We start from the raw sequence: 24,910 nt of genomic DNA, 5'->3' as shown, positions 1-24,910 counted from the left end.
TCTCTCTATCTCTGTCTGACATACCAACAAATATCATTCATCAATTGTCTAATTCGTCTTCAGAGTCTTTTGCTTCTCTGCGTCTCTTCCTACACCCCTCGTTCCCCTGACGAGCAGTCCCTTTCTCCTCCGCACCCCGTCCACATACCGTTTTGCCACATTCTCCCTCTCCCCGTGGACACCCAAGTCTTCCAGCTCTTCTTCGCTTCTCGGTACCCAGAACGGATCGACGTCGTCGACCAATTCAAACCCGACAAATTGTAACATCGGCTGTGCGAGGCCAGATGTTCTCTTGCGTATTTCCTCGCTGAACCCGAAAGATTCGGCAACGGGTAATTTCGCGCTGATAGTGAAGTACGGGGTGCCTTCGAGGAGGGCCTCGGAGAGGATTGATCCACGGCGGCGCGTGAGGACGGAGTAGACGCGGCCTAGCACTTCGGGGGTGGCTTGGATGGTGCAGCTGTACATTGCCAGCAGGATGCGCGGGGACCAGTCCAGGAAGGCGGAGCGGATCGCTTCACGCGCGGACGTTATGAGTTCGCCGGTGAGGCGGCCTGATTCAACTGCCGCGGATGATGCAGTGTCGCCATTGGACGAAGGCTCGGCGCTGGCGGTGGGCTGTTGTTGCTGTTGCTGCTGGCTGATCTCTTCAAGGAAGACGGCGACACCTTGCATCGATTCACGACAGAGCGGGCCTTGGGACGTTGCGAGCTGGAACGCGTATGCTATTGTGTCCGAGAAATCTTGCTTTGGTGTCGAGTTTTCAACGCCGTCGGTGCTGCTCTTCGTCCCATTTGTATCTTCTCCGCCTTCCGTGATTTCATGCTGCTCAAACAAAAATCGCTTACAAGTTTGTTCTCCCGTGGCGTCGATGAAAAGATTCGGACCAACTCTTCGAGGACCAAAACTGCATATCCTTGGTACAACTTTTGCCCAGACTTCTTTGTCCTCTTTGACATCGTCGAATTCTGCTTTCAGTTGTTTTCGAAATTCTTGGAGGGAGAGGTTGCTTCTTTCATTGCTACCAGTGTCGTTGACAAGGCCGGCTTCGTCCGCTCTGTCGACGTCTTTCGTTGTCTCTTCCTCCTGAGCCTGCTTTTCTGCGTAGAGCCTCCTGATAGACGCTCCATGGTTGATAAGAAACTCTGTTACATTTTGTGGCAGAGGTCGAACTCTCAATCTGACAGATACAGTCTTTGACGCAGTGACCGCGATTGCTGTTCCCCTCGGGAGATCTTTGTTCTTCGGAGGTTCCATTTCTTCCGCTTTCACGATTGTTTCTCGATATGGTACGATCGGTTCACCAGGCTGAATGTCACATTTTGCAAATCGCTCTCGTAAATCCTTGAGGCACCTTTCGAGATGCAGCTCCCCCGCGGTCAAGATGACATGTTCTCCACTCTCCATCTGCTCGTAGACGGCACACGGGTCGCTTTGTTCGAGCAGTTTCAGTCCCTTGATCATCTTGTTCAGATCCATTGGGTTCGTGGGTTCCAGAGCGACCCTGACGATGGGCTGACTGAGCGTTGAAGCACCGGCCAGATTGATAGCTCCTTCTATCTGCGAGCATAATGTGCCGGTCTTGAGAATGTGGCCTTCCAGCCCTTCGATGCCAAAGACCACCCCTGCTGGTACCTTGTCCAGTGACTCTAACGATCGGCCCATGAGGAGATAAAGAGCCGTGATGGGCACCTTTTTCGGTTCTGGAGAAGCATGAGGGAAAGCTGGATTGAACTTGGGTGGCAAAACGTAGACTTCGTCTCCGACAGAGAGTGACCCAGAATAAAGTCTGGCAAAGCCAATTAAATGTTCCGGGTCTTCTGGTTGCTCAGGCGCGGTCCTCTCCCCATTACCGTCTCCGATCCTTGTCGCGTTTAGCCCATTGGTTATGCTGTCCACATTGGTCGCGCCTTCCGCTTCAGCCTGTGCTTTGGCGATTTCCGCACGCTTCTGTCGGGCGAGCTCCCTGGCTTCATCTGCTGTCAAGGTGGCGCCGAGTTTCCGTCTCTTGGAGGGGAGTTCACTCTCGGGAATCGCTACCATCTTACTCACGTACGCGACAACAGGTGCAGAGTCAGAGGTGTCGAAATTGATCATGGAATCTTTCAGAGACTGGTCGATGCTCTTTGAACTGACCAGATCCTCGATCATTTCGGGTAACCGACTTGCCTGGGCGCTGGGAGGGCTTGGTAAGTATTCAATGACAGAGACAAGAAGGGCTGTTGACAGTGGTAGCCATGAGGAGAAGACAGCTTGTAAGATGGCTTTGGAATCCCTCGACCTTGTGATATGGGCGGGCAAATTGATAGACAACGACCTCGTTATCTTCTCCAATAAAGCCGGATCACCCCGGCCTCCGTTTATGCCAACCGTGGCATCGTAGGCTTGCCATATAGGCTCCAAAACAAGTTGCACAAAGATCGGTTTCAGATTCCTTCCTTTCAGATGTTTCTGACCGAGCACCTTTTTGGTCTTTGGATCCAAATAGAAATCACCCCAGAGGACTTTTTCAAGAAGGGATCTTTTGATACCTAGCTTCTTCTCATAAATGCTCGCAAATTGGCGGACAGTGAAAGCCCATCCATCTATTGCGCTGGCGAAGATGACATTGTTCTTCTCGGGAGCAAAATATAGATCCTCGTCATCTCGCTCTTCGAACTGTTGATCCAAGTCAGCCTCCGAGACGGTCTCGCTCATGGCATCCTGTTTCTGTTGCTCTTTAGCCGCCCTTTCCTGGTCAAGTTTTTCTCTCCACATGAGATGTTCTTCCATGCGCTCGCCTTGAAAGAAGCCTCCTATGACGGCATTTACCCCCTCTAAGACTCTCTCAAGGTGTGAGTATGCTTCGGATGGAGTCATTTTCAGTTCAGTTACGAGTCTGTCAATCTTGTTGATGACGAGTAAAGGTTTCAGTTTCTCTATCCATACCTGTCGAAGCACTGTGACGGTCTGTGAACACACACCTTCGACAGCATCAACCAGAACAACTGCGGCATCACACAACCTTGAGGCCGTGCTGACCTCTGACGAAAAGTCGATGTGTCCAGGACTGTCTATCAGATTTATCAGGTATTCCTCCTGTTTTGGCTTTTGGTCTTCCTTTTGTCTGCGTATCATACTGAAGTACAGGCTGATGGCACTGCTCTCCATGGTAATTCCACGTATTTGCTCGTCAGGTCTCGAGTCCAGGTAGCGGACCTTCCCCGCCATCTTCGGCGAGATGATCCCATTGGTAGCGATCAGTGAGTCCGTAAGAGATGTTTTGCCATGATCAACGTGCGCGAGAATGCAGATGTTGCGGATGTTCTGTGGGTTGGCTTGAAGCGCGACCAGGCGCGACGGTGGGATCGGGGGCATTTTTCTATGGCCTGCTAGAAGAGACCAAATAAGAAGATCAAAGCTGCGACTGCGAACAAAATCAATACCCTTGGTCCCTTACTCTTAGGATCGTGTGGATGGTCCAGGCGCTGTGGGATTCTGCCTTCAGCGCTGAGAGACGCACAGAGAATGGAGGGTATGACGCACAGTGCAGCCCGAGGAGCCTAACAATGTTCGGCGCACTTGCCAAACAGAGTAAAAAACTGCTTGCAGCTCGCCCCGCTTCCGGCTAGGAAAGTTAGCCGATTATAAACTACCCTAGCTAAAAAGCGGCATACCCCACAAAAGGATGGCCCCCACTTTACCAAATACGGAAAACTCTGTTAGTAATCAATCATTCTTGGACGTTTCATCCCACATGACATCGCAGAACAGTTCCGGTCACACAGTAATATATTGTCCTAATCTGACCGAAAATGCGAGAACCGACTTGATTAATCCCAAGGCTCCCAGAGAACCTCTAAATCCCTTCTTGCTCTTTGCGCTCTTTGCTGAGGCGACGGTCAATGCCGGATTCAAGAATTACTGCCCGATCGCCGTTCTGGCCAGACGAGGCTATACCTGTCGGATAAAGAGATGTGAATGTCAAAAGCTAAAGAAGATTCTGATTCCTAGCAACCCGTTCAAAGTTTTAGTTAGGCAGTAACAGCTTGACCACGAACCATGCGATCGTAGAACTCTTGGATGTAGTCGCCATTCTCGTCGAGGAAGTTCTCGGATTGCTCCCAGATCTCACTAATCTTAGTCCGTTTAGCCTCGTTACGAGGCGTTATCTTGCATCTAAATGTATGATTAGCTCAGGTCTGTTTGTCAAAGGCCACAATCTCATAGACCCCCTCATGCTGCGGAGAGCTTGCTTACCTAAAGGGCCTCGGCGAGGTGATGAAACCTGGTTCGAAATCGTCTTGTTCAAGAGCCTCACCAAGGATTCTTTCGAAGTTGAACGCCCACAGGAGTCTCGAAATGGCAATGAACAATCCGCGGTCTGCGACATGGGTGCCCGGACAGATACGACGACCAGCTCCAAAGGTGAAGTGGTCACGCTTGGTAGCATCTGCTTGAATAGCTGATTCCATCGTACTCCGAGAATCGTCGATATGGCGACTGGGATCGAATTTTCGAGGGTTCTCGACACGATTGTTCAAGGTCCAGACCTATCTTGGGTTATTTCTGTCAGAAATGGAATGAATGAGGTCAACGGACATTATTGACCAGCCCCGCTCCTGCTGGGATAAGATATCCTAGATATGTGTCGTCTTTGGTCACTGCATGAGGCATACCTCCGGTAATGGTAGCCGGATAGACTGGACACAATTGTAAGTAGAGTTACCGGTAAAAGTCTTCCGCAAAGTTTAAGCATACATCGCAAAGTCTCCTTCAATATACTGCGCGTGTACCTAAGAGCAGTCCAGTCGGACCATTGGGGGAGGGTGCTGGCTCCCACTACGCTGTCAATCTCTTCTTGCGCTCTTTTCTGACATTCTGGGTACAGAATCATGGCCTGCTTCAGCGATTAGCATAGCTCTACGGCAACGCTCGTGAGACTCAGACCTTGACAAAAAACCAAAGCGTGTTGAATTGAGTGTCACTATCTCCTTGTCAGCGTTACCAGATTCGAGAGATAGGTTCACAATGAGTACCTTGCGCCAGCCCATGCGTGACCGGCATTGAATTTAAGCTCTCTCTCGGACAGGTAGTCGGCTTTCACAGTATTTGTGACGATCATATCTCTGCAAAAGCCTACCATGGGCATTAGAAAGCGCTTTGTGACTGGAATTATAATCCGAAGTAATCGCTGTGAAACAACATACTAGGTCTAACATGGCCGGATTCAATTCTGCGTCGGCAGATCTGGTATTGCTCGTCCCACAAATCGGACTCCACACGGTTCAATCTCTCAATCTCTTTCAAGAAAGGTATAACACTGTTGGGTAGCATTCGGAATACTGGGCGAAGGAACGGCCACCAGTCAGTAATAGCTAATCCCATCCCAGCTCGAACCTGGCCTGTTGTCCACTTCCGTGTTCATTAGTTAACGAGGCAGCAGAGCAAGCGATGTTTTCTGTCCTCACCTCGAACATTGTTCTAGCTGCTTTTTTCTCTTCAATAGATCTTACGCGCATCCCATACGCAATTGTATATCCAACACTAGTTGTGTAGCGCTTGATGTGGTCTTCGAATTTTTCCGGGCTGTTCAAAATGTCTCGTAGGAGCTGTGTCGTCTCAAAAGACTGTCCTCACGTAGGTTAGCTCATGGGTGGAAGGCCGTTATTGAAATTGTCTAAGACGTGCGTTACCTGATATGGCACATAGATGTCTGCTTGTTGGCTGTTGAGATTTTGATGATACATTCTTCGCTGACGTCTCCAGGTTTCGTCGTTGCTAAAGTATGTGTCAACTGTGAGGCTGACGGGTTCGCAAGGGAAACCTACCTGCGCATCAAAATCTGGTTATGGCCTCCAAACTCACTCAGGAACATATCCATCCTCGCCGACGTATTTTGACTTCGTTTGTCCAAGAGTTCCTTGACCGCCATTTCATCGTTCAAAAGGATCAGTGTTTGGGTACCAAGCTTAAGGCTAACGATTGGTCCATCTAAACCCGTAAGTAGTGATATTGGGTGAGAGCACTGAACGGATCCTGACATTGGTCTGCCCATTCTTTGAACTTCTCATGAAGAACACCGTTCCGGGGGAACAGATGAAGATTTCCAATAATTGGCAAGGTAGGAGGGCCTGTTTTTCAATCCCAGTCAATAAGAGGTTTGCCACATTAGGTATTAGACAGGAGCTGTACCAGGAGGATACCCTTTAGGCCGCCTACCATACCAGAGCACTCTGAAAATCGAAATAACGCCAACCATGGCGAACACCATCCAGTAAAGCCCCATTGCGCGCGAATTCCGTTATGAGTTAATAGTCAATCACTTCGCAAGTTGAAATCGTGGTAATAATAGGTATGAGCCCTAACAAAACCCTGGTGGTAATTGCAAGGGAGGGCTGTAGAAATGAAACAACAAAGCTGTGACTACCGTCCAACTCCGAAATCCGAAACTCCGCATTTTTTGGGGCTTTTACTTAGGCGATGCATTTCGGAAGTGCTCTCTGAATCACAGATTTCTTCTTAAGCCCGTTACCCGACAGTCTCCCGCCTGCCTGAAGGCGAAATTCGGGACACAGGAAGTGATCTCGGCGACTTCTACGCCAACTCTTGAGAGGCTTGGCACAAGAGGTAAGAAGTGAGTTGGCGAGTATGTGATAATCAATGGATAACGAGTGTACATTTGCACCACTACATGTCGGCCACCTAGTTCAAGCTCTGAAGTTCAGAAACTCCTGAATGCTTTGAGGTTCTATCCATGCCCTGCTCTTATCCATCAGTTCTGTCATCGCTGATAGACAGTCGCGCGCTGTACGAAGTCGTTTAACTTCCTTCACAGTTCCAAGGATTGTGCGACCCATAGCGTAGTTCCCGGAGGTCCAGATCTGGCCCGTGTATGTGTTCTCTTCACTTGCTAGAGCGAGAAGCGGCGGAATATTGGATTCACCAGTAAAGGCGCGCTTGAACCCCTCCTGCTGATCCGGTGGTAGATCTTGGATCACATCTGAAACCATGCGTGAATAGGCTGAAGGACCGATTGTGTTCACAAGTATGTTGTGTGGCTGTCCCTCTAAAGCTAGCGTCTTGGTAACCCCAAGCATGGCGCCGCGGGACAGCACATATCCAGCACTGGAAGGCATTCCAAAGACGGAGTCGGAGGTAAAGTTGATGATCCGCCCGTATTTCTGCTTCTGCATATGTGGCCAGGCGTAATGACAAAGCGCCATCGCGCCGAGTGCATTGACCTCAAGCACTCGTTTGATATCCCCGGGCTCTTGGGCCTCTACTGGGCCATATGTGATGATCCCCGCATTATTGACAATAATATCAAGGCGTTGAAATCTTTCAATTGCCAACTCAACGATTTTATCAGCATCTGTAGCAACGTTGTGGGTATCCGCCACGGCCGATAGTCCTTGTGCCGCAATTTCAGCTACTAACTGCTCCGCCGAAGCTCCCGACGAGCCTTGCCCTGCTGCAGAACAGCCGTAATCGTTAGCGATCACGTTGGCACCGGCTTTAGCAAAAGCGAGGCAGAGTGGCCTGCCTATACTGCCACCAGCACCAGTAACGATGACTGTTCGGTTCTCGAATGAGAGACCTCGAGTTGCCTCGGCCATTTTCGATGTCGTATGGAATTTTGCTCGACTTTGAATAATTCAGTTAGCCGAGGCGCAGCATCTACATTTCCGAGCAAAAAAGTAGTCAGAAATTCTGTTTGCCTCCTTCGCAGAGGGCCACCTGGAAGAAAGACCAGTTATAGAGCATTTAAAATTGTTGAATTGATTGGGGCAATGAAAAGGTTGTTTGATTGAAAAGATCTACGGGAGTATCTGGAGCAGCAAAGAGGGTTTAAACGGCTGGCAAGTTACCACAGTGCCAAGACTAAGTCGCCTAAGCCTAATTAGGCCGGCTCTATAAACAACTAACTTCATCTGGTCAGAGCTGCGGAGACCCTTTTTACCGAGCAGGCTGAATAAGGTTTCCGGAGTAGCTGGGGCCCGGACACGAATGTCGACTCCCGCGCCATTCTGAGGAAATCCATGGCTGTCGCAATGGTCACAGTTATGCTGTCTGTGTCCTAGAGCCATTGCACAACAGCAAGACACTTTGAATGGGCGATTCAGCTTTTATGTTCTGTTCACACAACAATGGCTACGATATCGCTTGCACATCTTCTTCCTTAGAAATAGGCATCTGGTAGAGTGAGGAGCCGGTTGGAAGCGGCAGCCTTGAGGCGCTCAGTCAACATGTTCTAATCTGGAGTTGTCCCATCATGTCAATCTCCGGTCTGAAAGAGAAGATGATTGAAATTTGAAAGGGTGCAGGGCTAACGGATTATGTTGACCGATAATTGGAACCCAGGGGTCCAATCTCCAGTCTTGGTAAAACCCAACTCCCTCGAAAATTCCCGGAACTTGCTGTGTCTTCCTGATCGGGCATGCCCCGGAATATCTGATGCAAACTTCGGGACACTGGGGTCGTTTGCAGCCACTCACGGCGTGTGAGAACTGAACCCCGACTACTTTGGGATGGAACGGAGGCGAACTGCTTGATTAAAATTTCGCGCATGTCTCGTTGACATATACATTACACGATATGGGCGCCCTGCCCGGCCAAAGTCAGACCTTGAACCCTATAGCAACAAACGGAGAAGGCGACAGGTTTGGCAAACACGATGGATACAATTGAGAAGGATGACCTGCAGAACACCCACGAACACATTGAAGCCGAAGAGTTCATGGACAAAGTGTCACCTGCAGCACGCGGAGACAATCTACCCAAAAATTACTACAGAAGCCCGCAATTTATTGGGTCTTTCCTCGTACGTCGCCTCTGGGCCGGCCCTTCTCAGTACCAGACAGTAGCTGACTCGCCTACCACAGTCGATGGCCATCTCGTTCCAAGGAGCATTTCTTGGCTATGTCATGGCGGCAAATGTTATTACCATCATTAATGAAGATCTAGGTATTAGACCCTACGAGATCTCCGAGATGCACATGTAATAATTAACATTCTTCACCAACGCAGGTCCGACTCCAGGCTACATATGGATCCTTCTCATCTTTGTTCTATGCCAGACGGTGACGTTCACTCTAGCTGGCCGATTTGGGGACATATTTGGTCGCCGCTGGATTTTCATTGGAGCCAATGCTCTCGCCTTCGTCGGGTATATCGTCAATGGTCGAGCTAAGAAGATTGATACTTTGATTGCGGGTGTAAGTTTGTGCCTCGTGTGTGTGGGAATTCAATTTGCTGACCATGGATCTCTTCTTTTTGCAGAGCGCGATAGCGGGTGTTGGAACTGGTATCCAGCAGACTATGCCTGTCATCTTTGGTGAGATGGTATCAAATCAGAATAGAAATACGGCACTCGGGCTCACATTCGCACTACTGGCTCCGCTCGCTACCATTGGGCCAGGCCTAGGTATGTAGAATCGCTCACGGCCTGCGGCACACGAGTTAACGGGGTTTTCTTCTAGCTCGAGTGATGGTGGACAATGCCTCGTGGCGCTGGGTGTACTATTTTAGTGCCATGATGTCTGGCACAGCCGGCCTCCTGCAGCTGTTTTTCTACTTCCCGCCAAATTTCCACCAGCTACATACTACTTTATCAAAACGCACGACTGTGATAAACCTTGATTTTGGAGGTGTTATAATATTTACTGGCAGTGTGACGTCGATCATTCTCGGGATCTCGTGGGGTGGGCAGAAATATCGTAAGTTCGACAACCTGTGCATTCCGCGAACAATATTGACACTTTTCAACCAGCGTGGCATTCTGGTGAGGTAATCTCGACTATGGTCGTGGGAGGAATTGGCCTTATCGTCTTTGTATTGTTCGGTAGGTCCATGCTTTGTCTTCGTTCTTTTGGTACGGAGAGGTTGCCTGACGATTGATCAGAACGGTTCGCTCCATTGAAAGAACCTTTGATGCCCCTCTACCTCTTCCGAAACAGGAACTATGTGGCTTTGTCGATCGTCGCCAGTGTTGGATCCATGATATTTTACGCTCTAAATATTGTATATCCGCAACAAATTTCCGCCGTCTATGGGAAGTCCGTTCAAACCACCGGCTGGATGAGTGTAAGTAAGCCTCTAGACATGGGCCACTACTGGAGCTGACGGCTGAAAAGTGTACTTTAACGGCAGGCGCCATCTTCGGCCAGTTTGTTGGATCTCTTTCGAAATGGACCCAAAAGTGGGTATCCTTGAAATGGCAGCTAGTCATTGTCTGTGTGTTGTTTACAACATTTACTGGCGGTATGAGTGCTGTTACGAAGGAGAACCAGGACCGCGCTATCGTGTTCAGCTTGATCTCTAGCACCATGATTGGATACATGGAGGTGCTTACTCTAGCCGGCGCCCCTCTTATGGTTAAGCCCGAGGATATTGGCTTAGCCAATGGAGTGGAATATACCTTGAGAAGTGGTTGTTCGGTCCTTGCAGGTAAGTTTCAACTTGGTGAGCTATTTTGATCATGACTGGCATAGCTGACGGAGACTATATGTAGATTCGGTCTTTGTGACAATTGTGAGTATCGGAATTGAGAATCCCATGAGAGCCTATGAAGCTGACAGATCGTAGTTACAAAATAGAGTAGCATCTAACGTCAAAAAATGGGTTGTTCCGGCCATTCTGGAAGCAGGCCTCCCGCCAAAGTCTGTCGTCGGTTTCCTAACAGCCCTTTCGGGTGGCAATCTTCCTGCACTCGAGAAAATCTCCGGCGTGACGCCAGCAGTTATAGAAGCAGCTACCACCGCTGCACTTCGCTCATACGAGAACGCATTTCAACTTATCTACTTGGTGAGCATTGCTTTTGGATGTTGCGCAACAGTGGCAGCCTTGTTGCTTGACTCGAAAAAATTGGCAGAGCGCATGACGCCTGATGTCGCTCGCAAGCTGCAACATGTGGGCCATCACAGCAAAGAAACCACTATATCACGTTCAGAGCCGTAAAGCACCAGGGGAAGGTAACACAAATTAATCTGGCATTGCATATGAGGAATCGAACTGTGCATGGTGGCCCGGTTGCTACGCGTACCAGTGCAACATCTTGGAGAAAGGCTTTGTGTGTATAGGGATATATTCCCTCAGCAGGAGGAGTTTTTCCAGATACTCAAGAGCTAACTCAACAACGAGGTGATCATTTAGTGATAAGATCGATGAGTCAGTTTCAATGAAATTAAGAGTCTTCTGTGAGGAGAATTGCCTGATATCCATACCACTGAATTCGTAGTGACATCTCTTTCAAGGTTTACACAGTTATTCGAGACGGAGCAACAATGGATGTTGCATGAAGCTGATAACGCTGTCCATAATTTCAAGAACTGTCCGCTTTGCACGATGAGGAAGTGTTTAAACTTGGGCCAGCAAAGACCGGCCTCAGGCGTTGAAGCTGATATACAAAGTATAGTTCCCCGTTGCCGTCTAACTCAGTGCTTTCTTCAAGCCAGCTATGCTTTCCTTCATGAATCCTTCATAGATTGGGGCTATTGCGGCCACTCCATCAGTGTTGATCTCTTCTGCATCTGCAATCCAAGTAACTTTTGTTTTTCCTCCTCCGATGCTTTCCAGTTTCCAATTGCCAAAGCCACCCTTCATGGGAAGGAACGGGTTGTCCTTTATGCGATAGGAAATACAGTGAGCGTCATTATCGAGTACTTCAAGGATCTCTTCTTGCACTCCAGCCATGGACATTACAGTGCGAACAGTTCCGACACCCTGGCCACTGATTGTGCACCATTTGATAGACCGCATCCAGGCTTGTATCGCGCCGAAGCTGGAGACTAGGCTCCAGACTTGTTCCACTGGGTGGTCCAAAATGTCTTCCTCGATCCGAATCACAGTCCGTGCCATGTCGGTCTGATACGTAGGATTGGCCTGAAAACCTTTGGGGTATGCCAGAATATGTAATCTCTTCTTTTGTTTTATTGACTTTGGTTACACACGAGATAAGCGTTGCTGGCTGACACTTGATTGACAGAGGTGATGGCGGGGGACTTTCCTCGGTCGACAAAATAAGGCTAGAATGGTATGGCGATTCTTAAGGTTTGACTTGGTTACGACAAACCTGGAGATATTGACAAGGTGACCACCTTGCGCCGGAGATCATTACTGAGTCTTCTCCGAAGCCTAGTGGATTAGGGGCCGAACTTTCGTAACAATCCGGGCCTCCAGTCTGTGAGTACTCGGCAATCTCCACTCTCTAGAAATGCGTTTGCCGTGTAGTCACGGCAAACACATGCCAAGTTCAAATTTGAACAAGTCGTCCTGAGAAAAGTAAGACGACATTCTATAGGTGTAATACTTAAACCAACTTCTATCTATCATGTCAGATCTTTTAGAGGGCGTTGCCCTAGTATCTGGAGCAGGCTCCGGTATGCTCATTCATGAGGCGCGTGAAAATTGCTGACATCCGAAATCAAAGGTATCGGAAGAGCAACAAGCCTCGCGTTTGTCCGTCATGGTATCAAGCAACTTGCACTCCTGGACATCGACACTGCCGGAATGGCAGCAACCAGAAAGCTGATTTTCGAACTAAACGACAATGTAGAAGTGCTTGAAATACAGGCTGACCTCTCCAACGAGAAGGCGATCGTGGACGCCGTCCAAAAAGTCACCAAAACATTTGGGCAGATCAACATCGCCGTGAACAACGTCGGGATCGGCGGACCAATTTGTGCCACATCTGAGATGGGCGTGGAGGACTATCGCAAAGTTGTCGATCTTGATCTTATTGGTCTCTGGATAGCACAGAGAGAGGAGATTAGGCAAATGTTGCGACAGGAGCCACGAGGGCAAAGGTAATCACAGGTCCTTGAATTGCTCTACAGAATCTGAAGCTCTCTTGTAGCCCTGAAACCCGAAGCCGAGGTGTGATTGTCAATTTATCCTCCACTTATGGACATGTTGCCCCGTCTGGGACAACACCGGCTCCGCCTTATATCGCCTGGTGAGTCAGTACTCCTCAGCTACTTCTCTTGCTCCTTCTACGAGTTATGCATCAGGGCGCGATGGGCCGTCGCTTACCTCGTACTTGTGTTCATACTACTTAGTAAGCATGGAGTGTTGGGTATGACGAAAATGGTAAGTTGATGTCCAACCTCGTACGCATCACTCAACTGACACATACCAGGACGCAAACTCCTATGCGAAAGATGGTATACGCATCAATGCCATTTGCCCAGGGTAGGCCAGCTCCGCGCTCTTTGAACCATTCGAATGGCAGCTAATTTTAAATGATGAAATTCGAAAGATTTGTAAACACTCCGGCCTTCAAGGCTGCCGTTCAACAAGGCGTCATGCAGGATGAGTTGAAGAAGGTTCCAATGGGGCGATTTGCGGAGCCATCAGAGATAGCTGAGGCTATTTCATTCCTAGTGTCCCCGATGAGTAGCTATATGTCTGGAGCCAATTTGGTTGTGGATGGGTAGGTGTTAAACGCGCTCTCTGGTGTTGTCTCATTCAATGGCTAAACTCAGATGCAGGGGTTTTACAAGTCAATGATCACCACACTCAAAGTCTCTTCTGATCCCAGCCGTTTATTCCAGATCTACCCAGATCCGTCGACAAGTTTGCCATTTTGAGCTTCTTGATCCAATAACTAGTGGCATCGCAGTCGGCGACCTTTCTTCATAGACGCTATGTGAAAGAAATAAATTATTTCCAACTTGTATTTAGAACGACCCCGATGAACTTTAGCTAAATGATGTTGAAACTCAGATGACATTGACACCCACATTTACCTTGTGCCCTTCTGTGATGAATGTGGATGGTCTTGCGGGCAGGTCGTCGGAATGAGAAGGATTCGGCTAAGCCTATTCCATCCGGCCTGCCACAATCACGGCCCAGCAATGCCACCAGGAAGAGCCAGTACTGACGAACAGAATGGGTCCGATCTTCTACTCGCCGGCGCTCCTGCTATCATCCGGATTTGCTTGATCGTGAGCGAACGATGAGTTACCTTCTGGTTATTACTTATCATGAGATTTTATTCAGTGTTCGGCGATGATGGAGCTTCCACTAACAGATAAGGGCCGTATCCGATTGCAGTTGCGATGAGAGGGGTTGTTGATTACAGACATCTATTTGGGAGGCCGCGATACTTTCGAAACGCAGCAAGATGTCGAATCTGCCACCCCCAGAATCAGATCTGTGGCTACCATTGCCTTCAAAAGAGGAAACCTGGCATCCGCACACTGTTCACACTCATTATTTCGGATTCAGCGTGCCGGAGGCAGCCATAGGCGCCTTTGTCTACTTCCGTTATCAGCCAGCTTTCCCGCTATGCGCCGGGGGTGTTGGTCTTTTCCAAGGCCTGGACAATGAGAAACCATTGGATATCGAGCATCTGAACTTTATGAACACAATGCCTTGGTCGAGCTTTAAGGATAATATTCTCACGACCTACCTGGGCCTCAAAATGGAGGTTCTCAAACCAGGAGAGAAATTTCGGCTATCTTACAAGAGCAAAGATGGCAAGACACAGTTCGACGTCATCCAAACGGCAGTAACCCCCCTCCTGCCTCGAGGCCACGTCATGCCTGGAGAGGATAGAGACACCGAGGCAGACAAGAAACCAGGCGGCAGCGAACAGTTCATGCACTGCATAGGAAAGTTGACTCTAAACGGGACAGACTACGACGTTGACTGTTACCCTGTGCGAGACAGGTCTTGGAGACAGATCCGCACAGAGGAGGAGGTCGATTATCCTCCAGTGGGCTGGTCACCGATGTGCTTCGATGGCAAGTTTTCGTTTTGCCAAATAGGTTACGAAGCGCCTGAAACCAACCCTCGATGGAAGGACGTGTTTACCGTGGACCAGAAGAAGCCATCATTCTACTTTGCATGGATGGTGGACGACAACGGATCTATACGCAACATTGTCAAGATCAAGCGAAAAGTCACGAAATTTCATCCAAAATTATTTGCCGCTACCGAACAAGAGATTGAGGCTGAAGATAGCGAGGGGAAAGTTTACCGCTATTGGGGGGAAGCTATTGCAATGGCACATATCCCTTCGTGGGCGAACAACATATTCGTCGATGCCGTCTATAAGTGGAGGGACGAGGCAGGAAGACTGGCGTATTGTGCCTACCAAGAAGCGTGGTATGCGAAGTTCCAGCGGTTCAGCAGGGGTAAGCCGGTGAATTGATGGACAGAGCTGATAACGTTGGCTCACTGGGCATTCTCTGCCTCCTAAAAGAAGACCTTACTATGTGCTTGAGACACCGCATCCATCGCAACCATTTCATCGAGAGAAATGAATTTTTCAACTTCCGAGTTTGACAGACTGATGCGGCCACGCTGGAAGAGACAGGAGAAGACAGGGCTCTGGAGGTCACACTGGAGTGAAATATTTGTCAGAGTACAGGAGAGGTTTCCCTTATAATGCCTTCGCTCGTGTGTCTTCCCTCTGAAATCCTCATCTGAGAAGACTGCCTCATTTAGAATATGTAGCCAAGCACCTGTCAATGCACTACACTCAGACATTCCGCTTAGATGTGGTCGGCAATCATCATCCCATGGCGAATCGAGTTCCGACTCTTAGCAAGATTTTTCATTGCTGTGACTAGGTGCTGAAATACAGATTTTGCAGACCTGGATCTATCGGCCCTTGCAGCACTGACCGGCACCATCTCGGCTTCTGTCGTGTGACCTTTGCCCGGACTCAGGAGGCCCAAATATTTATATCACCCCACAAAACTTTGCCAAACTCAATGCAACCAGCATTATCAGCCTTGGGTTTACAAGCACAAACAGGACGCTAAAATGAAGATTAACTCCACGGCTCGATATGTGAGCTTGGCGTTACAAGCTCTCAACGAAGATATTCTGCCAGAAATCAGTTCTCAGAAGGCTAAGGAGAGCCTCAGTCTTGTGCGCATGGCTTTGACTGAAGTGCTCAAACGAGAAGGGCCTGCCATTGACCAGCTTATCGAGACAATCAACACCGGAAGACAACTCTACTCGCAAATTGCAGAGGCGCTGGGTGACGTTGAACCCCCTGGAGATTCTGGCCCCATTGACTATGCTGCTGGCTTTGATCCTCTTGCCGAGATCTATGCCCGATTGTCGCAAGATCTAGACCTACTGCTGGCCCGGCTTTCTCCAAGGACTGATCCCCAAGTCGAGTCGCTAATGAGGACGGCCGCAGAGTGGGAGGTGGACTACATGTTAGCAACACAAAATTCAGAGGTTGAGCCAGTCAACAAATTCAATTGCGGTGATCAAAAATCCTCGAAAGAGAATCAGCCGCAGAAGTTGAACAAAGAGTATCTACAGGCTTTTCTCGCGATCGGCGGCAAGAGGGTGTGAAAATTACAGAGTTCGCCGCAGTAGCGGGCGGGTACTCCAACGAAGTCTTTTTCTGCACGATGCAGCATGAGAATGGACGCTCTGAGCAACTTGTCGTACGCAAGAGCAATCCAACAGTGGCCGCCCCTTTTCTTGAGTTGCCTCACGAATTCACCCTCCTGCATTGCCTACAGGCAGCAGGATTTCCATGCCCTCGCCCAATCGATCTGGCGGTATCACCAGGAGGCCTAGATGATACATTCTATACGATGGAGCGGCTACCTGGTCGTATTCCAGGAAGCTATTTTGAACACGTAACCCTGCAAACAGAAGTATTGCTGCGGCTCGCCGACGTGCTGGCTAAGCTTCATAACACACCGTTGGAAAGTTATCGGGACTTTATCAAAGATTGCGGGGTGGAGTCTGTCCTGAACGAGACAGTGGAACAGTGTTATCATCGCAAAATGAAAGAGTTGCGAGAATATACCGGAAAAGTTGAGCATTTGCCGTCCCCATATGTGACCTGGCTCTTCCGATGGCTCGAGAACAATATCCCGAAATGCACTAACAGCCCTGTTCTCTGCCATGGGGACTTCAACTTCCACAATGTTCTCATAGGGGACGATGACAGCGTTACTGGAGTGCTCGATTGGGAATGTGCAGAGTTTGGGGCTCCCGAGCAGGACTTGGCCTATTTTCAATCGCATGTATCTCGCCACATGGAGTGGGACGACTTTGTGGAACACTACAACAAGTGCGGAGGTCGTATGATTGACCTAGATTGGATGAAGTTCTGCGCTCGCTATAACACGCTTCGGATTCTTCTCGCGTTGATACGCAAGATTCTGGACCTGCAGTTGGGGTTGAGCGACGACATACGATACTTGATGATTCAACTCGTTTTCGCTCCCCGTGTGATGGAGCTTGGTATGAACGACATTCGAAAAGTTGTCGTCAAATGAGCCAGCAGCTCGTGTGCCACTACTCGAGATATCCGTGAGGGAAATAGATATCCATATCCAATGGAGATCTCTATCTGTGACGTCTACGACAGCAGGTCTACTAGATGTTGCCTGTCTCCCATTCTAACCCTTTTGCTTGTCATATAAAAAAGGTTTCCGAGTCCTTTTCATGGCTATAACATGCCTCTGCCTCTTCCATCAGACCAAGACAAACCCAGTGGGTGATTCATCGCTTGTTTCCTCCTGTCGCCAATTCTTCCATCCAGTCAATTGCACTCTTTGCGAATAGCGTGTCGAGGTAGAACCTTGCCGCAGATATTTTGCAGTCTTTCTCGAAGAGCCAAAGGTAGTAGTTACGATACGAGTTGCCATTGGCTCTTACTCATTCTCGATCAATTCTGGCGTCCAACAGAGGTGTGTCCACGTAACCTAGGCAGATGGCGTTGACATGGGTAGGATAAGGTCCAGCCTCCACAGCTGCGACCGAGGTCAGACTGATGCACCCTACTTTCGACGCTGAATAGATGCCCAGATAAGGCTTTTCTCGTCGCCCACAATTGCAGGAGATGTTGACGATCGCGCCTCCTCCTCACTTCTTCACGGCCGCTAATTTCAGTGCTTTAGACAATATGCAATCCCAGTCAAATTTATTGCGATAACATTCTGGAAGTCCTGAGGCTCCTGGTCTTCGAGTTACCCAAACGGCCCTCGATTCCAGCTGCGTTCGCTGCCAAATCAAGGCCGCCGAATTTCTCTTCTGTAAACATTATGGCTTCGTTGGCAGATTTGCATCTCCCTCGTTCAAGTGAAATGGGAGGACAGAATCACTTAGCGACTTTGCATTCTTCTGTGCAAGCTCCCATTGGATATCCGCCAAAGCAACTTTTGCGCTTTCTTGGGCCAGCAGCTCCACGGCGGCAAGGCCCATGCCAAATGCACCGTCGGTGACGGAAGGAACTTTTCCTTCGAACCTGCCCATTTACGATGATGTTGAGTTTCTAGACCTGACGGTTCTCCTTGTGATAGCCACTGGACATCAGCCGTAGACTCTATTCAAGGCTACGAAACGAGCTCGAGCCGCAATATCCGGTACTTATCCTTATTTCGGCTGTATTTAAATGTCTGGCCGGAGCGGCTGGCTTTTCCCGGCTTGAAAGGATTGGTTGTACGCACACCTTGACGGCGGTGCTCGCGGTTCACAATTGGAAAGAGACAAACTGTGCGTTTTTGTTTGTAAGATTTCCGTCCACAATACTTCATTGTCAACGGGGATGGAAATAACGATATCGGGTTAAAGGCGGTAAACCTCCATATCGAGAGACCCTGCCTGATTAGGCTAGTAACATATCCAAGGGAAGAAGGGGCTCCGGATTCCGGAAACTTGCCCTAGTAGGCGCAGACCTCGGCATTTGCTCTGCAAGTAGGATCAAGTTACGTGGCGGTACTGGGGAGATTTCGCGAGGGCCTGCGTTATCTGCGTTCACCATTTTGGCCCTGAATGCGGCACTGATCTGGGTCGTGGAGGGGGGGCAAAGGCAATATCGGCCATTTTTCAAGGAACATTGAATGTATTTGCATTGGCTTGGCAAACCTCTACACTGCAGACATTTGCAGTTCAGTTCCCAGGCTACTGTAGACATCTAAGTCCAGACTGATGATACGGGCCATAGTAGGCCGCCTCCCAACATTGTGCGTCGCTGTAGAATAAGATCGTCTCAAAGCAACTTCAGTATGTTGGTGATTGTCTCAATCCCTGCAATATCAATCGTCACGGTGTCTTTGAGTCATGCCGGTGGCTTCATCAAGGCACCGATGCCACTGGGAGCTCGGATTATGTTAGTGAACCAGCCGCTGGGCCAACGGTACCGCTGTTTATCATCCGAGCGGAGCAGTATGGTCTTGTTAAGGGTCACTAGATCATTAGCGCTTTTTCCCGGGACTCTCGCACGGGGTTTTCTCCGAGACCCGAAACTAAATATCATGCCCTTACTTAACACAACTCAGTGGTTTTGGCATCTACAAACAACAAACACCAAGATCCTAGCTGGGAACCCTACTGGGTAATTGCTATCATCGTCGCTCTCAACAGCACGCGCAGAAATGTCTGAGCACGTGCAAAGCAAGAAGGGCCACTCGGAGTGGCATTATTTGGTACGAAAGTATGTTCGATACAAGATCGTGAGCTAATCTTGCGGCTTTATGCCTATAAAGGGTGATTTAACAACCCTTGAAAATATGCACTCGACATTACCTTTTCCCATTAGTGCCTATCACAAACCCGAGCTCAAGAAGGAAGAGGAAGAAATCTTTGAGCATTATCGAAACTGGATGGAGTTCAATGACAATAGATTTGCGACAAATCCAGAGGAAGGTGCCGGATTCTACGATGGTGAGCAAGTCTTGTACTATGACTTGATGGGCCTCATTCCACGTACGTTTTCCTACAGGTTTTCCAACTATTGCTCTAGGTATGTTGCTGACTGTCTAAGGCGGGGCCTTCGTGGACCATTTTTACCATATCGGCCGTGAGTAACTTCATTATCACTCTGAAGGCGAGGACAAGTTTTGATTCGCTTAATACCATTTTAGCATACTTTGCGAAGTCTCACATTGGATATAAAGATATGGAAATCATTGCGACCGCTCCAGACTTTGGTTTCTGCAATATGGAACAGGTTGGTCTAATCGGCATTAGTGTGTGGATGCTCTTACTGACCCATCTTTTCAGCATTACTATGGTGTAAGCACTGACGGACATGACTTTAACTTCAAATTCCGCTATACCGGTCTTCTGCGGAAGAAGGATGGTGTCTGGAAATGGATCCAGGAACACGTCTCATTTCCCGCCAACATCGCTACCCAAAAAGCCGATTTTACCTGCAGTCAAGACGCCGGAGAACATTTAATGATGAAAAATGAGGACAACAAGACGAGAGAAGAGCTCGGCGGCGAAAAAGAGATCTAAGAGGTGCACTTCTAATGTCCATAATCCACTTATGCGATCAGTTCAATGGAAGCAACATCGTAACGTGATGTATTGGCAATAGAGATCTCTACACTCAAAAACCCCCCTTCACTAAGTGATGGTGTTTGAAGTTGCTCTACGTTCCAGTTCTTGGGCCTGACCAATACGCTTAAGTTGGTTCAGGTCTGCATTGCTTTTATCCAAGGTGCACTATCCTTCGAATGCTATTAGTATTCCTCTGAGGTATTCCTTTCTTGGGAGAGAGAATTATTTACTTACTCCCCAGACCTTGTACAGGGTACCTTTTGGATCCTTCGATGTATCTCCTTGAAAATGAATTTGCGCGATGAAATCTGTCACCACCTCATTGCCATTCTTCAGTCCCGCAGTGAGCCGACCGATTAGCATGAGATCGCTGTAGTCCTTCTGCCCTGGATAAACCTGCAGCACCTCGTGCTTACGGGAACTGATGGTGTCCCAAGCTGTCTTACGACTCTGTTTGATGGCTTTGAGCCGAAATGTTAGTCCGTTGGACGATACCTTTTGACGCAAAAAGCTTCTGACCTTCAGATCCTTCAGCTTTTCCATGCAAGCCAAAGACAGTGGCATTAGGGGTGTACAGTGCAGCTAAACGTTCTCCAGAATCCGAGCTCTTCGAGTCAACCGTTGTGAAAAGTTGCTCAAGCCAGTCTCTCAGTGCAGTTGGCACCGGGATATCGGACGACCAGATGGTATTTGCCAGAGACATCTCCGTTTGCGTGACCTTAAGTTCGAAATAGCTATATCGCTCCTCGCAGCATAATAGGCAAAAGCACTCTAACGTTAATTTATGAGCCAGATGTCGCGTTTATCCTATGGATGCGCTATCGGAGATGACCAAAGCTGCAGAGGAGCTTACCTCGATTCCGGCAGGTGGATATCTCACTCGAATTCTCGGCCCTTTAGAGGATATCCAAAATCGACCGGCCCGAAAACCTGTAGACTCTCATTACTGGTTCTTTATGCCTAGTGACATTTGCCCAAATAGGAGAATGTGCGCCCACTGGAAGTTAAGTTTCATCCTAGTCAATCATCTGCCTCTTGTCTCGCGTAGAGCCTCAAAATCGTCGACATCTCAGCTAGGTTCATTCTAGACGGCTCAGACCGACATGAAGAACGCCCAGGGTTTAGACCCGAGCCATGCTTACGTCGACAGACAAGAAGCTGTGGAAAGACTTGACAACAGGACTATCTTGATCGTTGGAGGAGGGCCTGTCGGTCTTCTGGTGGCAACTGTCCTAGCGCATTATGGCTTGAAAAGCATTGTGTTGGAACGGAACGAGACAACCACAAAGTCAGCTCTCACGGATCGGGTTCCAAATTATACTGATTATGGTGTAGATGGCCCAAGATGGATCTTACCAACGTGCGATCGATGGAGTTGTTAAAGCGGCTTGGAATCTCCGACGATGTCCGAAATCTTGGTATGAATGACCAATGCTCCTGCTGCTCGTTCAAAGACTGACGATGTTCCGGATTACAAGGCGTACCCCAGACAACGCCCTACAACGTGTACTTCACGCCCGGACTGGGTGAATCAGCCCCAACAACGTCTTGGGAATTTCCCTCCAACGTGGAGTTGAGGGCACAATACAAAGAACAAAATGACGGCAGTATGCCTCAAGAGCCATGGCAAAGGATTTCGCAAGCCATATTTGAAAGCTACCTGAAGCAGCGCTGCGACAGAAACGCCCTTGTAGATTGCCGATTCGGTTGGAAAGTCGAAAAGGCTTCTGAGACAGAGGATGGCGCATACGTCGACGCTGTTCATGCCGAAAGTGGCAAGAAGGTTAGGATTTTCACAAAATACCTAGTTGGATGTGATGGGGCATCGAGTCGTGTCCGACGAGACATGGGTATCGCTCTTGACGGAGGGCCAGTGTAGGTTTGATTCTCGACCGCGGTTGAATGGGCTTTCCTACTGACACTACCAAGTCCCGGTTACGTGCTCTTAGTCCACTTCCGATCACAGGACCTTGAGAAGTTGCAGAAGTACGGCCGATTTTGGCACCTCTTCATCTACGGTGAAGAGGGTTTAAGTGGTGCAGCGATCTGCCAAGATGATGAGTACATCTTTACAACGCATTTAATGTTACCACTGGACGCAGACCATGCCAAAATCGGTGCACACGAGGCTGCATATAGAGCACTTGCTGGCATGGGGGACTCCTACGAATTCAAAATTGATGAGATACTTGTCAGTTCGACTTATCGACACAGTATCGCAATCGCGAGGCAGTATCGCAGCCAGAAGGGCAAGATCTTCCTTGCTGGAGATGCAGTACATCAGAACATTCCCATGGGCGGTTATGGCATGAACATGGTGAGCTCTGTCATAGTTGAGTAAGCTCCGTCGTAACTGGAACCTAACTTCCTCACCAGGGTGTTGGCGATGCTTTTGACATTGGTTGGAAATTGGCTGCTGTCATAAATGGGCAAGCAGGACCGGCTCTTCTCGACTCCTACGAAGAAGAACGGCGTCCAGTGGCCTTGAGAAGCATACAAAGATCCGGAATACATATGGAAACACACCTCGCTCTTCCTGACCTGCTTGGGCCCAAGCCTAGAGAAGTACTTGAGGACTCCGACAGAGGTCGCGAAATCAGGAAGAAGATATCTGACCATTACCAAACGAATAAGGGTGAGAATACAGACTGGGGTATTGAGATGGACGTTCGACATCAGTCGTGTGTGTATCCCTGCAGAGACGAGGCCGACGCAGTGGAACCAGAATGGAGTCCAGAGCGGTATGTCCCCAGCACATTTATCGGCTCGCGGGCACCCCATGTCTTTCTCCGCGACGGGACCTCCATATTCGATCTATATGGAAAATATTGGACACTTTTCCAGTTCAGCTATTCAAACATCGAAGACAAGGGAGACCCGAGCACTCTTCTGGCAGCCGCAGATGCTATGAACGTGCCCGTGAAACATGTGGTTCTCCGAGATGAAGAGAACGCTCGCACTGTCTGGCAAAAGCCCTTTGTACTGGTCCGACCAGACGGGCACGTAGCGTGGCGTGGTGATGAGGCTCCCAACATCAAGAAAGCAGAAGAAATATTGACTCTTGTTACTGGGCGGAAGGTGGCGGCTCAAAAAAGAGACGTCAGTCAGACTCCAAGGCAACGCGAGGTGCATCAGTTTGCTGCCACTGAAAAGTTGACCACCCAGCTAGAGGACTACAAGTTAGAGAAGATGGGGGCAATGCAGTATTGAGACGTGACAATTGGACTCCAGACTCAGAGCAAGGGAGAATGTCTTGACCACCAGGATGACATGGTCCCAGTCTCGACTGGGGTAAATGTATGCCCATGCTATATCAAAACAGAAAAGGCACGCCGCCCAAGATCCGCCTCGGCCTCTTCTGTTCAAAGGCGAAATCACATATAAACGAGGAGGAACGCTCTTAGAGAGAACGCAGATCGAAAGACTAATTCATTCAATGAACGAAGAATGCCTAGTTCAACAAGACAATAGTGTTATGGGTGATTAGTCCTATAAGTATATGCTTATACCTTACAGAGGTCTGAACATGAGAGAATTATGAGTCTCTCATACCAGAGCTATGCCAATAGTAAGGGTGAGCCATTATCGGCGGTGTTGTACTTTGCGCACCATTGTCCTACCAATTACACTCCCATTTTCATACCGAGCCCCTCTACCTGAGCTTTTTCATGGTTTGAGGTGCTCGCGATTTTTCTGCAGCCTACGAGAGCAGACAAAAGCGGTTCATGTCTTGAAATAAACGGCGTCCTCACTGGACTCGTTGCCACCGCCGGTCTTTGGACATTTCTGTGGGTGTTTTTTTGTGCGGCGGGAAGCCTATTCGAGATTCAACGTTATTATGGGTGAATCGACCATTTCCCATTCCGTCTTGCCTCACTTCGTACTTTAATCGGAATACAGATACCGAATATTCACTCAATTACTTTACTCATGAATGCACGGGCAAGTGGCCTCGGCGAAACACATTTTTCGGCACATATACTTCCCCGCTGTTAGAAACGGCATCGACTTCTGTCCGGTCTTCCCGGTCCGCGGCAATTGTAGCTCAGAAGAGGCCTTGATCGCCAGGTTAGCATGGCGCTCCCTCGAAGATCCCCATCAAACAGTGTCACTCTGCCCCCATATAATTGTAACTGGTTGTTGTGTGGAGGCTCAGCGCTGCGAGAGCTTATGACATATTTGTGCCCTCAACCCCCCTTGGCTGGACAGAAGCTGGACCTTCGTGGTGCATACATTTGCTATCATGTCAACCGATACAGCGCCCAAGTTAACCCACGCGTTCGACCTCACAGTCATCGGCCCTCCTGGTTTTTCTGCTACCGCCACTGAGCATTCTTCTCTTAGCGTTGCTCACGGTAAGCGAGATGTCTCATCCCGTCTTGCTTGCGCCTGAGCTCACCCTTTCCCCTCTGATGATGCAACTCTTTTGGTTGTTTCCAACGTCTGATTAAGCCCATCACAGTGTTTCGGGGGTCATTGAAGTCGGCCGACGAGTCAATCAACCTTGAAGTTCGAGCTGGCAGCGACTGGATGACTGTCCACCCTGACTATGTGCATATCGATGCCCGCGTATCTTGCCACTCGCCGGAAACAGCCCCAGACCGGATAAACTGCGACATACGATACCTCGGTAAACTCCACTTTCACGGCCCCATTTTGG

The 24,910-nt window shown here is 49.0% G+C and overlaps 13 protein-coding genes across 13 annotated transcripts; 7 read left to right on the top strand and 6 right to left on the bottom strand.

Moving 5' to 3' along the window:
- Positions 1–48: 48 nt before the first annotated feature.
- On the bottom strand, positions 49–3,357 carry A1O5_11629 (elongation factor 2; the record flags this gene model as incomplete). The annotated part of the gene is made up of 1 exon (XM_007752201.1): positions 49–3,357. One exon carries the CDS (start codon positions 3,355–3,357, stop codon positions 49–51), a length of 3,309 nt encoding a protein of 1,102 aa, XP_007750391.1.
- Positions 3,358–4,013: 656 nt separating this feature from the next.
- On the bottom strand, positions 4,014–6,268 carry A1O5_11628 (uncharacterized protein; the record flags this gene model as incomplete). The annotated part of the gene is made up of 12 exons (XM_007752200.1): positions 4,014–4,158; positions 4,240–4,532; positions 4,582–4,682; positions 4,741–4,882; positions 4,930–4,966; positions 5,019–5,118; positions 5,190–5,324; positions 5,396–5,609; positions 5,676–5,760; positions 5,811–5,973; positions 6,024–6,113; positions 6,175–6,268. 12 exons carry the CDS (start codon positions 6,266–6,268, stop codon positions 4,014–4,016), a joined length of 1,599 nt encoding a protein of 532 aa, XP_007750390.1.
- A 421-nt stretch (positions 6,269–6,689) lies between these two features.
- Positions 6,690–7,598, bottom strand: A1O5_11627 (uncharacterized protein; the record flags this gene model as incomplete). The annotated part of the gene is made up of 1 exon (XM_007752199.1): positions 6,690–7,598. The coding sequence occupies one exon, from the start codon at positions 7,596–7,598 to the stop codon at positions 6,690–6,692; it is 909 nt and encodes a 302-aa protein (XP_007750389.1).
- Positions 7,599–8,656: 1,058 nt separating this feature from the next.
- A1O5_11626 (uncharacterized protein) lies at positions 8,657–10,938 on the top strand (the record flags this gene model as incomplete). The annotated part of the gene is made up of 10 exons (XM_007752198.1): positions 8,657–8,803; positions 8,865–8,946; positions 9,010–9,197; positions 9,262–9,406; positions 9,462–9,698; positions 9,752–9,823; positions 9,884–10,065; positions 10,116–10,428; positions 10,493–10,512; positions 10,567–10,938. The coding sequence occupies 10 exons, from the start codon at positions 8,657–8,659 to the stop codon at positions 10,936–10,938; spliced, it is 1,758 nt and encodes a 585-aa protein (XP_007750388.1).
- A 471-nt stretch (positions 10,939–11,409) lies between these two features.
- A1O5_11625 (uncharacterized protein) lies at positions 11,410–11,838 on the bottom strand (the record flags this gene model as incomplete). Its single annotated transcript, XM_007752197.1, has 1 exon — positions 11,410–11,838. One exon carries the CDS (start codon positions 11,836–11,838, stop codon positions 11,410–11,412), a length of 429 nt encoding a protein of 142 aa, XP_007750387.1.
- A 472-nt stretch (positions 11,839–12,310) lies between these two features.
- On the top strand, positions 12,311–13,415 carry A1O5_11624 (uncharacterized protein; the record flags this gene model as incomplete). The annotated part of the gene is made up of 6 exons (XM_007752196.1): positions 12,311–12,359; positions 12,410–12,785; positions 12,836–12,934; positions 13,038–13,068; positions 13,118–13,170; positions 13,238–13,415. The coding sequence occupies 6 exons, from the start codon at positions 12,311–12,313 to the stop codon at positions 13,413–13,415; spliced, it is 786 nt and encodes a 261-aa protein (XP_007750386.1).
- A 689-nt stretch (positions 13,416–14,104) lies between these two features.
- A1O5_11623 (uncharacterized protein) lies at positions 14,105–15,136 on the top strand (the record flags this gene model as incomplete). Its single annotated transcript, XM_007752195.1, has 1 exon — positions 14,105–15,136. The coding sequence occupies one exon, from the start codon at positions 14,105–14,107 to the stop codon at positions 15,134–15,136; it is 1,032 nt and encodes a 343-aa protein (XP_007750385.1).
- Positions 15,137–15,753: 617 nt separating this feature from the next.
- Positions 15,754–16,299, top strand: A1O5_11622 (uncharacterized protein; the record flags this gene model as incomplete). The annotated part of the gene is made up of 1 exon (XM_007752194.1): positions 15,754–16,299. One exon carries the CDS (start codon positions 15,754–15,756, stop codon positions 16,297–16,299), a length of 546 nt encoding a protein of 181 aa, XP_007750384.1.
- Positions 16,300–16,358: 59 nt separating this feature from the next.
- A1O5_11621 (uncharacterized protein) lies at positions 16,359–17,240 on the top strand (the record flags this gene model as incomplete). The annotated part of the gene is made up of 1 exon (XM_007752193.1): positions 16,359–17,240. One exon carries the CDS (start codon positions 16,359–16,361, stop codon positions 17,238–17,240), a length of 882 nt encoding a protein of 293 aa, XP_007750383.1.
- A 766-nt stretch (positions 17,241–18,006) lies between these two features.
- Positions 18,007–18,219, bottom strand: A1O5_11620 (uncharacterized protein; the record flags this gene model as incomplete). Its single annotated transcript, XM_007752192.1, has 1 exon — positions 18,007–18,219. The coding sequence occupies one exon, from the start codon at positions 18,217–18,219 to the stop codon at positions 18,007–18,009; it is 213 nt and encodes a 70-aa protein (XP_007750382.1).
- Positions 18,220–19,475: 1,256 nt separating this feature from the next.
- Positions 19,476–20,205, top strand: A1O5_11619 (uncharacterized protein; the record flags this gene model as incomplete). The annotated part of the gene is made up of 4 exons (XM_007752191.1): positions 19,476–19,671; positions 19,730–19,765; positions 19,830–19,915; positions 19,969–20,205. 4 exons carry the CDS (start codon positions 19,476–19,478, stop codon positions 20,203–20,205), a joined length of 555 nt encoding a protein of 184 aa, XP_007750381.1.
- Positions 20,206–20,316: 111 nt separating this feature from the next.
- On the bottom strand, positions 20,317–20,814 carry A1O5_11618 (uncharacterized protein; the record flags this gene model as incomplete). Its single annotated transcript, XM_007752190.1, has 2 exons — positions 20,317–20,415; positions 20,485–20,814. 2 exons carry the CDS (start codon positions 20,812–20,814, stop codon positions 20,317–20,319), a joined length of 429 nt encoding a protein of 142 aa, XP_007750380.1.
- Positions 20,815–21,595: 781 nt separating this feature from the next.
- Positions 21,596–23,460, top strand: A1O5_11617 (uncharacterized protein; the record flags this gene model as incomplete). Its single annotated transcript, XM_007752189.1, has 4 exons — positions 21,596–21,668; positions 21,729–22,125; positions 22,180–22,567; positions 22,627–23,460. The coding sequence occupies 4 exons, from the start codon at positions 21,596–21,598 to the stop codon at positions 23,458–23,460; spliced, it is 1,692 nt and encodes a 563-aa protein (XP_007750379.1).
- Between the last annotated feature and the right edge of the window lie 1,450 nt (positions 23,461–24,910).

This window comes from Cladophialophora psammophila, assembly GCF_000585535.1.
Source record: "Cladophialophora psammophila CBS 110553 chromosome Unknown aczJe-supercont1.27, whole genome shotgun sequence".
Lineage (NCBI taxonomy): Eukaryota > Fungi > Ascomycota > Eurotiomycetes > Chaetothyriales > Herpotrichiellaceae > Cladophialophora > Cladophialophora psammophila.
The sequence above is the reverse complement of the archived record's forward strand: the minus strand, read 5'-3'. Positions and strand labels throughout refer to the sequence as shown.